Source organism: Natrix helvetica (assembly GCF_964273705.1).
Source record: "Natrix helvetica genome assembly, chromosome: Z".
Classification (NCBI taxonomy): domain Eukaryota; kingdom Metazoa; phylum Chordata; class Lepidosauria; order Squamata; family Natricidae; genus Natrix; species Natrix helvetica.
Window position 1 is genome coordinate 28,484,893 of NC_138554.1, and position 13,198 is coordinate 28,498,090.

At 38.1% G+C, this 13,198-nt stretch overlaps 1 protein-coding gene across 1 annotated transcript; it reads right to left on the reverse strand.

Moving 5' to 3' along the window:
• Positions 1-252: 252 nt before the first annotated feature.
• LOC309401357 (vomeronasal type-2 receptor 26-like) lies at positions 253-5,943 on the reverse strand (the record flags this gene model as incomplete). Its single annotated transcript, XM_081970427.1, has 4 exons — positions 253-1,157; positions 2,895-3,021; positions 3,645-3,872; positions 5,104-5,943. 4 exons carry the CDS (start codon positions 5,941-5,943, stop codon positions 253-255), a joined length of 2,100 nt encoding a protein of 699 aa, XP_081826553.1.
• Positions 5,944-13,198: the final 7,255 nt, after the last annotated feature.

The following is a 13,198-nucleotide window of genomic DNA, read 5'->3' on the forward strand; positions in this document are numbered from 1 at the left end:
CTGTGGTCATTGTTCATCTTTAACTCACCATATTTCCCCTGGAGATCTGCTAACCCAAATGTCTTTAAAAGCCAGGTTAATGTCTCAACAACGGAAATAAAGAATTAAGATACATACTTTCCCCTAGTTAAATCTTAGAAAAATTATATAAATCAGGATCTCAGATGGATATTTCCATGAATATTCTAAATTGTTTAGAAATGCAAAAATCTAGATTAATTTTTTTTGATTGCCGATGACAGAGAGTGATTATTAATCACCCTTTTTTCTCATCAGTTGCTCCTTGTTGTTCAAGTCTGGCCTAAACACAATGATATAACATTTGGGGAAAAAGATGCAGCCCAGTAGCCCAGCACCTGAAGCAAAGATGGAAAAGATCTCCACAGCTACCATGTATTTCCCTTTGGAACTCAGGTACGCTGGGACAAAGGTCAGCCAAACACTACAAAAGACCAACATGCTGAAGGTGATAAATTTGGCTTCATTAAAACTGTCAGGTAATTTCCTGGCAAGAAAAGCTGTGATGAAACTGATAAGAGCCAGGAAAGCCATGTAGCCAAGAACACAATAAAACATGGTCACAGAGCCTTCATTACATTGCAGGATAATTTCTTCAATAACCGTGATCATATCAACATCTGGGAAGGGGGGAGCTCTTGCCAGCCACAAAATACAGATGCTTGTTTGAATCAGGGAGCAGGAAACAATGATAGAATTAGATATTTTTTTCCCCACCCACTTACTCATCCTGGATCCTGGTTTGGTGGCCATAAAAGCCAGAACCACTGTGATGGTTTTTGCCAAGACAGAAGAAACAGCCACTGAAAAGACAATACCAAAAACAGCTTGTCGGAGTAGACAGGTAAATCTTCCTGGCTGGCCAATGAAGAGCAGTGCCGAAAGGAAGCAGAGTAGGAGGGCAATGAGGAGTGTATAGGAGAGATCCCGGTTGTTGGCTATGACGATGGGAGTGTTGTGGTGTCTCATAAATACTCCAAGCACAAGAACAGTAGAAAAAGAAAAAGAAAAAGCAAGACAGGCTAAACTGATTCCCAATGGTTCTTCATAAGTCAAGAAACTAATAGTTTTTGGAATACACAAATCATGTTTCTTGTTTGGATAGAATTTGTCTTTGCAACTAGAACATTCACTTGCATCTAAAAAAAGGATTGATATGTTATCCTCATTTATGTTCTGCATTTGCATTATTGTTACAGTATATATTATTATCATACAGATAATTTTTACTCAAGGTAATGTGAACAAATATGTTCCCTAAAGAAATTCCCTCAACTAATAACTGAAGTGACAAATGTTCAGATAGGTTTCTAAAGAGATAGAGACTAATTCCAGGTGGATAAGAGAATTGAGGGCAACATAAGGAACTTTGAACATTTGGATTGGATAGCTTCTAACCTAGGAACATCCTTATACCGTATTTTTCGGAGTGTAAGACGGACTGGACTATAAGACGCAGCAAGGTTTTGAAGAGGAAAATTAAAAAATTTTTTTTTTGCACTCTCCAATCCTCCCAAAAATGCCCCCACCCCAGGCATGAATAGCCTTTAGGAATCTTACAGAGTGCTCTTGGAGTCGGGGGGGGGGGGTTAAAATTGAGCAAGAAATGGGCTGTTTTTTGCTAATTTCTGCCCTCCCCAGCCCTCACGAGCTCTCTAAAAGTTTCCTACAAGCTACGCACGGCCATTTTGGTGAAGAGGGTGGGGTTCGGGAAGCAAAAAAATGCTGTATTCAGTGTGTAAGACTCACCCAGATTTTCAGGATCTTTTTTGAGGTAAAAGGTGCGTCTTATCCTATGAAAGATACGGTAAGTACAGATGTGGGTGCACTATAGTGCTGAGCCAGGTACTTTACCCTTCAGTAATGTAATGGGTTCTGGTGCGTAACTGCTATTGGGTTGATTTTTATATTTAATGCCGCTAATCTTCCTTAGACACGTGAAATGCTTTCTGGAGAATATTAAGACATGAATGTGTGAAAATGTTTGTTTGCAGATGATGCCATGTTTTGGGCTAAAAAACTTAGGTTCTGCTGAATTTTTGCTATCATGCAACAAGGAATGTAGATTTGAAAATTAATATAAACTTTTGCAATTATCAATAAATGGCAAAAGACCAGAGCAGATAGATAATTGATAGAATATTGAAAGAAAGTAAGTCTATATAAGCATGTACACACACACTTTTGCCCATGCTGTTTTATAGAAATAGAAGATATGTATGTCAGGAAAAAACAATTCTTTGTCTATGAAATCTAAAAGGCCATTTTTTATGATTCGGAGGGCATACAACTGAAAAACAGAAAATCGGTCAAGAAAAAGGTGGTGTTAACCTATGAAACATTAATATAATTTCAGCCAAAAAGCTTCTTCCCTAATACAGGATGTGAATGGAGATTTGTTAATGTAATTTAGAATAGAATAACAGAATTTAAGGGACCTTGTAGGTCTTCTATCCAACCCACTGCTCAGGCAGGAAACTTTATATCATTTCAGACAAATGGTTGTCCAATCTATCTATCATCTATCTATCATCTATCTATCTATCTATCTATCTATCTATCTATCTATCATCTATCTATCATCATCATCATCATCATCATCATCATCATCATCATCCATCATCATCATCATCATCATCATCATCATCATCAATCATCATCATCATCATCATCATCATCATCATCATCATCATCATCATCATCATCATCATCATCATCTAATAGTCAATTTATACTTGACTCTTCCAGAGAGAATAAGTGATTAATTTTCACGTTCAGAAAACTTCCCCACATTTTAGAGCATCTTGAATTTAATCAACATGTAATTAATTGTTTTATGGATAGAAAAAAATGAGGAATAGATGAATATCTCTTACCATTCTTGGTTGAAACCCTCCCTTCTGGGCATGGGATGCAGTCATAACAGCAAAATGGCTCCCCCTCTTTCACTTTTTTGCTGAACCCAGGATAGCAGCTCTCACTGCAGACAGAAACAGGTATCACCTGGCGATTAAAGACAAAACTTATATATCTGGAAGCTTTTGGTCAAGTGTGTCCATATTTGAAATGATCCAAATATGGCATGGACATTTTTCCAGTTTAGGGGTAGAAATAATGGTTCAGAAAATACTTATATTGCAAAAACAGCAATATAAAGCTCAGTTAAATATAATTGTGTTTAGATTAAATAAATGCAGTCACAAATTCTTACAATATTATTATATAATAGTACTGTTATCATTACATTACATTAAATTACAATATTATTATATCATGAAAACATGATGCCTCACTAACTTTCACCTAAAAAAGTTAATGGTCAATTTTACACATAATGCAATTAAACAAATGCACTCATAAATTCTTATAATATTATTATTTAATAATATGTTATCATTACATTACATTAAATTACAATACTATTATATATGGAAACATGATGCCTCACTTACTTTCACCTAGAAAAGTTAATGGTCAATTTTATACATAATTCAATATAGGTCTAGAAGTTGCTTATGTGGAATTAACTTTATATAAAAAATTCATTTTGTCCAATATGATAAAATTACATATCAAATTAGAGAAAGCCAGTTGATTCAGAAATACGGACATTAATTAAACCCTACCTGGTTAAACCAGCTGTGCCATGTTATCATCTCATCATTGATGGTTAATATTTTATCTGGAGTGGCTGAATGGTCCACATTTCCAACTTTCACTTGAAGAAATGACTTGTTCGGGAAAGCTATCATATTGATAATATCAAAGCCAGCTGCTACAATTCCATTCTGATCAAAGGAGATCTGTTCCCCAGCATTATTGTTAAAAGCCACACTTCTCAAAAAATATTGGAACTAAATTGAAAATAAAAATGCAAGAATTTGGGATTACAGATTCCATGCCAATAGAGAACTAAATGTAGATATTTAGTCATGCTTTACTTCCTTCTCACTGTATTGCAATTAAAAAGAAGATGCCGTCAAGGATATAAATTAAAATAATTTGTTTATTTAAAACAAGGCAAGTAGGACAGAGACCTTTCAAATGTCAGGGCAGAAAATGTTCCAAAAGACAGGGACTCCATGGAAAAGGCATGCTTCCTAGCTTCCATAAGATGGTAATATTTAGGGGCAGGAACTACAGTAGGAATGTTCCAGAGGTGGTATTCAGCAGGTTCTGACCAGTTCTGGAGAACCGGTAATGGAAATTTTGAGTAGTTCAGAGAACCAGTAAATATCACCTCTGACTGGCCCCACCCCCATCTATTCTCTGCCTCCTGAGTCCCAGGGAGATTGAATAGGGATTTTGCAGTAACTTTCCCCCACCACGCTTACTTAGCCATGCCATGCCATGCCCACCAAGCCACGCCCACAGAACCAGTAGTAAAAGAATTTGAATCCCACCACTGGAATGTTCCTACCCTATGTGACCTGGTAGGATGAATAGATATACTCAGGGAAAGGGTGGCCCTTCAGATAACCTGGCCCTGTTCCACACAGGGCTTTAAACTGATGACCAACACTTTGAATTGCATCTGGAAGGAAACTAGAAGCTAGTCTTAAAGGGTCAAACCTAAAGTCTCTCAGTACTCTCCATCCAGATTCTTAGAGCCCTAGGTACCTGGTCAGCATTACCACAGTATCATTTATCTGTTAATGCATGGAAATTCTAAATAGGAGCACATAGATCATCGTGATCATAAAGTTAAGAGAATTGTTTTGCACCTTTCCCACAATCTCTTGTTTAATGAAAGAATAGAAAAAACAAATTAGATTGGTTCCAACTTTTATGATTATAAAGATATAGAAAAACAGATATATTTCCATGTGAGATTCATGGGGGATGCAAAATAAACTTTCTAATGTTAAAAGTTGTCTAATGTAGGAGGAGATACAATAAAAATCAATGGATGGTAGGCGTGTAGTAAAGAATAATTAAGGCAGAGAAAATCAATTATTAAAGAAACACAACATTTGCATTGAAGTATGTTTTTTTTTCAATTCTACAACATGGGAAAAAGTCTAAATACAGATTCAAGGCTGCTATCATGCTTACTCACAGCACTTTTCCTGATGAGGCTATTACCTGCCAGAAGTCTTGATGATGAATGTTTCTTTCTACTCTACCCACCATTGATCTCTCAGTATTTCTAGAGGATGTAAGAGCATGTAAAGCATGAGCTATGGCATGAACCGCATTGTAGACACTGTAACTGTGGCCAGTCATGTCCATTTCAAAAAGAGTCCCAGGAAGGCTTTCCAAATCCTCTGTACCACTGCAAATATTCTCAGGCACATCATCACTCATAACAACATTTGGGAATACACAGTCAAAGGCTTCTTGCCAGAACTGTCTGATAAATCCATCTCCCTTTGCAGTGAAGGGGTTTTGCTTCCCAGCAAATGATCTGAACTCTGGTAGAGGAGTGGAATGCACTCTCAAGGAAAGGACACCATCAACTATTTTGATATCCCAAGCACGCTGGAAAGGGTTTAAACTGAACTCCACCTGTGCTGTTATTATCCACACAATACCTTTTGGTTTACTTCTCACCTCTTCTATATTAGGAACATACTGTATCCATAACAAATAGCTCATAGCAAAGGATTCTCCATCGTAAACCAGTACATTGGTATTACCACCCATGACCTGATCATAGATTTTTGCTGCCTGCTGAAACATGCCATCAATGCTATTGAAATCAGTAACTTTGGGGAGTTGTTGAATGAAAGAAACACAAATCCCATTTCTGGACAACAGAGGAATCATTGTTTCTAGAAATTTTTCTCCCTGGTCATTGTCCATGATGAGGATTGCAATCCATGTCCAATTAAAATGCAGCAGTAGTGAAAGAATCCCTTTATGCTGAAGTTCTTCTGGAGGAACCATCTGATAAAATGAAAGGCCTGGAGTTTTATCATTCATTATTGGAGCAGAGCCATAAATGAGCTGAGAGGAACAGGAAAAGAAGATAAGAGAAGTATCCAGATATGATTTTCAAGTGTTCAAAACGATCAACATATATTGAATTAATAATCATTATACCAACCCTTGAAAACAGTCTTGAGTGCCAGACTGAGATGGGAATTCTGGAAAGAAATTCATTGCCTTCTTGAAATGAGAATTCCATTGAGATAGTGGATCTGGAAAGGCTAACAGTATGGAAGGTGTTGTAAGTCTGCTGAATGGCATTCAGTCATGTTCCAGATCTGGAGGAATTACTGATATGAATTTATCTAAAACCAAGGAGTAGATTCTTGGTAATTGCTGCTTCATATTTTCAAATATCGAAATAGGATATATAATCCTTGCTTGTCTACATGCAAAATCCAATAGTTTTGACTACATGCAAGAAGAACAAGTAATTTGTATGTTGACGTAACATTTTAAAACGTTAAGTTTCTACTGTTGAAGGCAAAACAAAGCTTCAGTTACAGATCTTTTATATTAGCTAACTTCATGAAAATTCATTTTGTTGCAAAATCTTTCACTATATAAGAATAGAAAATGTAACTATATAAAGAAATGTCTAGCCACATATAAAATCACAGTGCAGTCTTCACAGCCCATGGGAAAAAAGCATCTCTGCCATATCCCAAAAACATTTCAGACACTAAGAACTCATTACAAACCTTTGACATCCCTATAAGGCACAAGGCAGCAAAATATATTCTGCACATCGTAAACATAACCAAAGACTTTTAGTTACAAAAGATAAATCATTCATATGGAATATATAATTTAAAGGCTAAGACTGGAATAAACTCTTGATGTGATTATGCAGGACAAAGGTGTGCAAGATTTATAGAAACATATCAATGAAGGTCAATTGGAAGACAAAAGACATCATGAAATTTCTTCAGTTTCAGAACAGAGATGGTTTCAACTGGGAAGTGATACACATTTTATATTAAACCAGGTTTAAGAAAGTAAGAAAGCTTCTAGAAGAATTTAGTAATTTCCAGATGATCTGCATGCCAAATTAGCTGTCAATAGCCATGTAGAAATAAATTGTATAGTTTATGAAGCATCCAGTTAAATGAATCACCTATTTATGGCATTATTAATGTAACTTTCTAAGATGATGATTAGGTTTTGAAAAAATAATTGAACCAAAAAAAATGCATACCACTTTTGTTTAACGGTTTAGTTACCCAGTTGGGATTCACTTCATGAAGTTATTCTTAATCAGATTGCAATTTATAAATATTAAAACAAAAACCAAATTAAGATCCAGAGGCAGCAAACCAAGCTTTATACAATAATTTTCAAACCATTGAATAATTGGGCAATATGCGCCCAAGATACAGAAGAAAAATGGCTAGACTTGTCTGAAACACAGAGATGCCAAATTTCAGAGACGAGTTATATTTCTAGTTCAGAACTATTCACTATTTGACTCTGAATACTATTTACTATTTGAATATATTTAACTCTGAACAACAAAATTGCATTGTGAAAGTACCATGTTATAAGTAGCATCACATTCCATGCAAGGATGCCCATTTTACCTATGGGAGTTTATTACTTAACAGTCATTAACAGTCAATGAACATCTACATTGTTTACTTGTACAGACTGTACGTAACACTGAAAAACAAAGCTCAATTGTAAAAGTGGGACACTAAAAGTAGAATGATCTTTGCATGCAAGAATGTTCTGGTTACCTGTGAAATCTTATAGATATCCAAAAGAGTTGCCACTTGAAGGGAGGTTTCAGCATCGAGTCCTCCAATAATAGCTATGGCTTTATTCTGGACGTTACATAAATAGTTGGGGACCAGTGTCTCAGTTGCTGATAGAAGCAGCATGATGGCCTGATAAGTCCTTTGAGCATTGCAATAGCTGTCATAAATATGGAAGCCCAGGGTGAGATTGGGTAAGATTTGTGGGTTTTCATTGATCTCCTTTATTGCAAATGCCAAAGTCAGGATTTGCTGGTAATTCTTAGGAATTCCACTACAATGAGAATTGCATTACACATCAGAAGGGGATTCTAGAGGTTTGTACATTCTAACATAGTCTAACATGCCAGCACCTTCTATATCTATAACAAGTAATCCTATCCTTCTGACATGGTAAAACTCAGCTACGAGAATGTAGAATAAATCTGTAGAGAAGTGCAATTGTATGGGCATAAATAATTCAATATTTATTTCTGCAAGAAATCTGTGCAAACAATTTCAGATATAAAAACAGGAAATGTATGGAATCTACATATATAATGTGACTTTCAAAAAGGTTTCTGGCACAGAGCCAGGCTTGTAGACACTCCTGTATTGTTAGTTGGAGTAGAAGAATTTGCTATGTGTTTGAAGGAGGCCATTATTTTATTAGATACAAGGCAACTTAATATATTTTATTTAGGAGGACTTTGTAGAAGAACGAAGAAAAGGCATAATCAACCTTCTCAAGCTTTCTCCCCACAGTATCACCTAGGCAATGTGGCAATGGCTGAGAATCAAACTGGTAGGTGTGCAGTCTTAGGAAGTTTGCTTTTAAAACTTCATTCTTTTCTACAGTGTGTGTTGTTTGGGGGATTAAAAAATGCTATTATTAGCATCTCTTTAATTTCACCTCAGCTATTATTTTCTGATGGAAATTCTATAATTTATTTTGTCAGTCATAAATGCAGGAAAAAATATAAATAAATAATTACATTCCTTACACAAACTGTCCAGGCAATGCTGCTGGGGGATAACCTTCAAAGGTGATTTTTTCAGAGACTGGACCAAGTTGAGATGAAATTCCACCAACCGTAAGGTCTCCTGGATGAAGGTACTTGTGATGTGGAGGATATGGATGAAAGATGCTGCACCTGTGAGTTATGCACACCACATGGAGACTCAACACTAGCGTTAAGATCAATAAATTTTCCATCCCCATTACAAGGGCAAATCTCAAAGAACTTCTCTCATTCCTTAGGATAAAACCATTAGCAGTTTTTCCATCAACACATCTGGATTCTTTATGTCTGAATCTTGATTTAACCAAGAACAGACGTGGGGAATCCTTTTTCACTCATAAGCTTGCTATGTTTCTCTTCAGCTCAAAATGATCCTGACATTTTAAGAGAAATAGAGAAGGAACATGCTGCATCATTGTTTTTATTCTTTCTAATGGGCACTGAAATTCATTAGTATTTTGAGAATAGCAGATTTAATAATAGCAATTTAGATGCACAAACAAGAAGATAATTATTAAGCCAAAGTTCCATCCCCTAGAGAAAACCTAAAGAAATTCCTTTTTTGGAGATAACTTTTCTAATATTCCGATCCTTATAGGCATTAGGCCTCTTTATGTTGAACATTTGCCTTCTTCTACATTAAAAATAAATTATATTCCTGATATTTTTGTTTCTACTTCACACAAAACTGGTATGATATATATCAGACTGATAAACATTTTTTGAAAGCAATGAATAAGGTAGGTCCAGTCTTTTTTAAAAACCTCCAGTGATGAATCCTCATACAACTTCTGAAGGCAAGCTGTCCCACTGGTTAATTGTCCATGGAGGTTTCTAGTTAACTACAAGTTGCTTCTCTCCTTGAGCATGCATGCGTGCTCTGGCCATCTGATTTTGGCCTTCTTTTGAGGCCATTTTCCCCTCTCCGGAGGCTACCCTGAAGCCTCCAAAATGTGAAAAACTGGTCCTACGGGCAAATCAGAAGTTAGGGAATGGACTTTCAGTTTGCTCATAGGACTGTTTTTTGCCCTCTGGAGTCTTCAGGAAGCTTCCCTGAAGGCTCCGGAGGGCGAAAAACAGCCATATGGACAAACCGGAAGTCACTTCGGTTGCAATGCATGCATGCTCTGGCCAGCTGATTTTGGCCTTCTTTTGAGGCTATTTTTTGTTCTTTGGAGGCTTCACTGAACCTTCGCTGGATTGTACATAGTTGACTTGCGCTAATAAAGAACTGTTTGTTACTCTGAAGCCTGAGTGTGCCTTCATTCACCCAATTTAACACTGGCAATGAGAATGGGATTCACCCGACCAACAAAAAAATTAAGGCAACCCAGTATGCCCCTACACCTCGCAATCAGATCGAATTGCAGGCGTTCCTCGGGCTCCTTAACTTTTACAGCATCTTTCTCAAACAGAAAGCCATAGTTGCTGAGCCTTTGCATTGGCTTCTCAGCAAACACACCAAGTGGTCCTGGGGCAGAGCTGAAGCAGCAGCATTTGCCGCGATGAAAAAACTGCTGTCAGCGGACACGTTTTTGGTCCAATACAGCCAGACCCTGCCACTTGCCCTAACATGCGACGCTTCCCCGTTTGGCATCGGAGCCGTCCTCAGCCACCCATCGCCTACTACTCACGAACATTGTCTGCTGCCAAGTGGAACTACAGCCAACTGGACCTTGAGGCTCTGACTGCAGTCGCCAGCATGAAACGGTTCCATGAGTCCATCTATGGCCGTGACTTTGAACTCATTACAGACCACAAACCATTGCTGGGCTTGCTGGCTGGGGACTGGCCTACTCCTGCTTCTTTGACACCACAAATGACCAGATGGACTATCTTCCTTGCGGCCTACAGTTATCGCCTTGTCCATCGACCTGGCTCTACCCTGGGGCATGCCGATGCCTTGAGTCGATGCCCACTGCCTGAACTGCTTGCAGACCCTACCCCCAAGACACCAGTTCTCCTCATTGACTGTCTTGAGGCTGATCCTGTCTCATCTTGTGACGCTGTCCGTCACTCAGCAAAAGGCTCTACATTCCGACAGGTTTTAAACTGGGTGTGGAGGGGGTGGCCAAAGGGACCTGTGGGGTCTGAATTTAAAAGGTTTTACTGCAAACGTGATGAACTGTCTGTAATAAATGGTTGCTTACTGTTGGGGGACCAGGTCATGGCTCCACCCAAACTGCGCATTGCAGTATTATAGGCATTGCACGTAGGGCATCCTGGAATTGTCAGGATAAAATATTTGGCCAGGAGTTACGTGTGGTGGCCTAACATGGACAGGGAGATAGAAAAATGGGTGGCTACCTGCACACTGTGCCAGGAGTCCAGACCAGCTCCCCCAAAGGCGCACGCTAAGGAGTGGGAGTAACCTCAAGCACCATGGTCTAGGGTGCACATAGATTTTGCTGGTCCAGTTCATGGCCAGACCTTTATGGTAGTTGTGGATGCCTACTCAAAATGGCTAGAAGTAGTCCTCATGACTTCTACCATGGCAGAAGTGGTGATCAAGGCACTATGGAGACCTTTCTCCATTCATGAATATTCTACTAGAAATGCAAAAATATAGATTAAAAATGTTTGATCTAGGAAGAAAGAGATTAATTATTATTTTCTTCTCATTAGTTGTTACTTTTTGTTCAGGTCTGGCCTAAACACAATGATATAACTTTTTTGGGGGGAAATACAAACCAGAAGCCCAGCACTGGAGGCTGGGATGGAAAAGATCTCCACAGCTACCATGTGTGTCCCTTTGGAGTTCAGGTATGCTGGAACAAAGGACAACCAAACACTACAAAAGATCAACATGCTAAAGGGGATGAACATGGTTTTATTGAAACTGTCAGGCAATTTCTTGGCAAGAAAAGCTGTGATGAAGCTGGTAAGAGCCATGAAACTCATATAGCCAAGGACACAATAAAACACGGTCACAGAGCCTTCATTACATTGCAGGATAATTTCTTCAGTCACTGAGGTCATATCAACATATTTATTTATTTATTTATTTATTATTAGCACTTATATACCGCCCCCTCTCCCGAAAGGGACTCGGGGCGGTGTACAGTCCGTATTAAAAAACACCAAATAAAATACATGTATGCATAGGAGGAGGATAAAATAGACCAAAACTGTACAGCTAATAAATAAACATATAAATTTAAAATATCATACAATTTATACACTATCCCTCTAAAAGCCAGTAAAAAGTATATGCCAGGGGGGGTAGACGTTGTAAATTATGCCAAACCAGCCAGTCGGAACAGGTGTGTCTTCAGTTTCTGTCGGAAGGAGCGGAGGTCAGTAGTGGTTCTAATGTCGGGGGGGAGGTCATTCCAGAGGGTTGGGCCCATCACAGAGAAGGATCTACTCCTAGGTGTCGCCCGCTGGCATTGCCTAGCGGACGGCACCAGGAGAAGGCCCTCCCTGTGTGAGCGGATAGGTCGCAGGGACGTGTGTGTGTGTGATCTCATATGTTGTGGGGGGAGTGAATGTCAACCACAGAGTACAAATGTCTACTTGAATCAGGGAGCAGGAAATAACAATGGAAGTAGTTAATTTTTTCCCAACCCATTTCCCCATTCTGAATCCTGGTTTGGTGGACATAAAAGCCAGAACCACTGTCATGGTCTTTGCCAAGATAGAAGTAACAGCCACTGAGAAGACCATTCCAAAAGTTGTTTGTCTTAGGAGACAGGTAAACTTTCCTAGTTGACCAATGAATAGCAGTCCTGAAAGGAAGCAGAGCAGGAGGGCAACGAGGAGAGTGTAATTCAGGTCCCAGTTGTTGGCTACCACAATGGGAGTGTTATGGTGCCTTATAAATGCTCCAAGCACAAAAAAACATTAATCATAGAAAAAGAAAGTGAAAGAGAAGCCAGACTGATCCCTAAGGGTTCTTTGTATCTCAAGAAACTAATACTTTTAGGAATACAAAAATTGATTATTTTTTTGGGGGGGTAGTATTTGTCTTTGCATCTAGAACATTCATTTCTGTGTGAAAAAGAAAACAAATGATGTGATGTGTTTCTCATACATATTATGTACCTAACCATCATGCATAATCATAAAGTTAATATATTATTATAAATATATAATTATAGATTATAAAAATTCCTGCTAAATTTAATTGGCACACAAGTTGTGTTTCATAATATTTGACATTTGTTTTATTAATATATCATTTATATATTACTTGACAAATGGAATGAAAGAAATATATCCTAATAAATTATGAAAAAAATGTTTTAATTTATCTTCTCTACGTGTACAGAACATATAAGGTAGACCATAACCCACTACTAGATAAAGTAGAAGAATGTAGGTTGGACAGCATCACCACCAGATGGATTCGTAACTGGCTGACCAACCGCACTCAAGGTGTAGTCCTCAATGGAACTGCATCTACATGGAGGGAGGTATGCAGTGGAGTACCCCAAGGCTCTGTTTTGGGCCCAGTACTCTTCAACATCTTCATCAATGATTTGGATGAGGGAA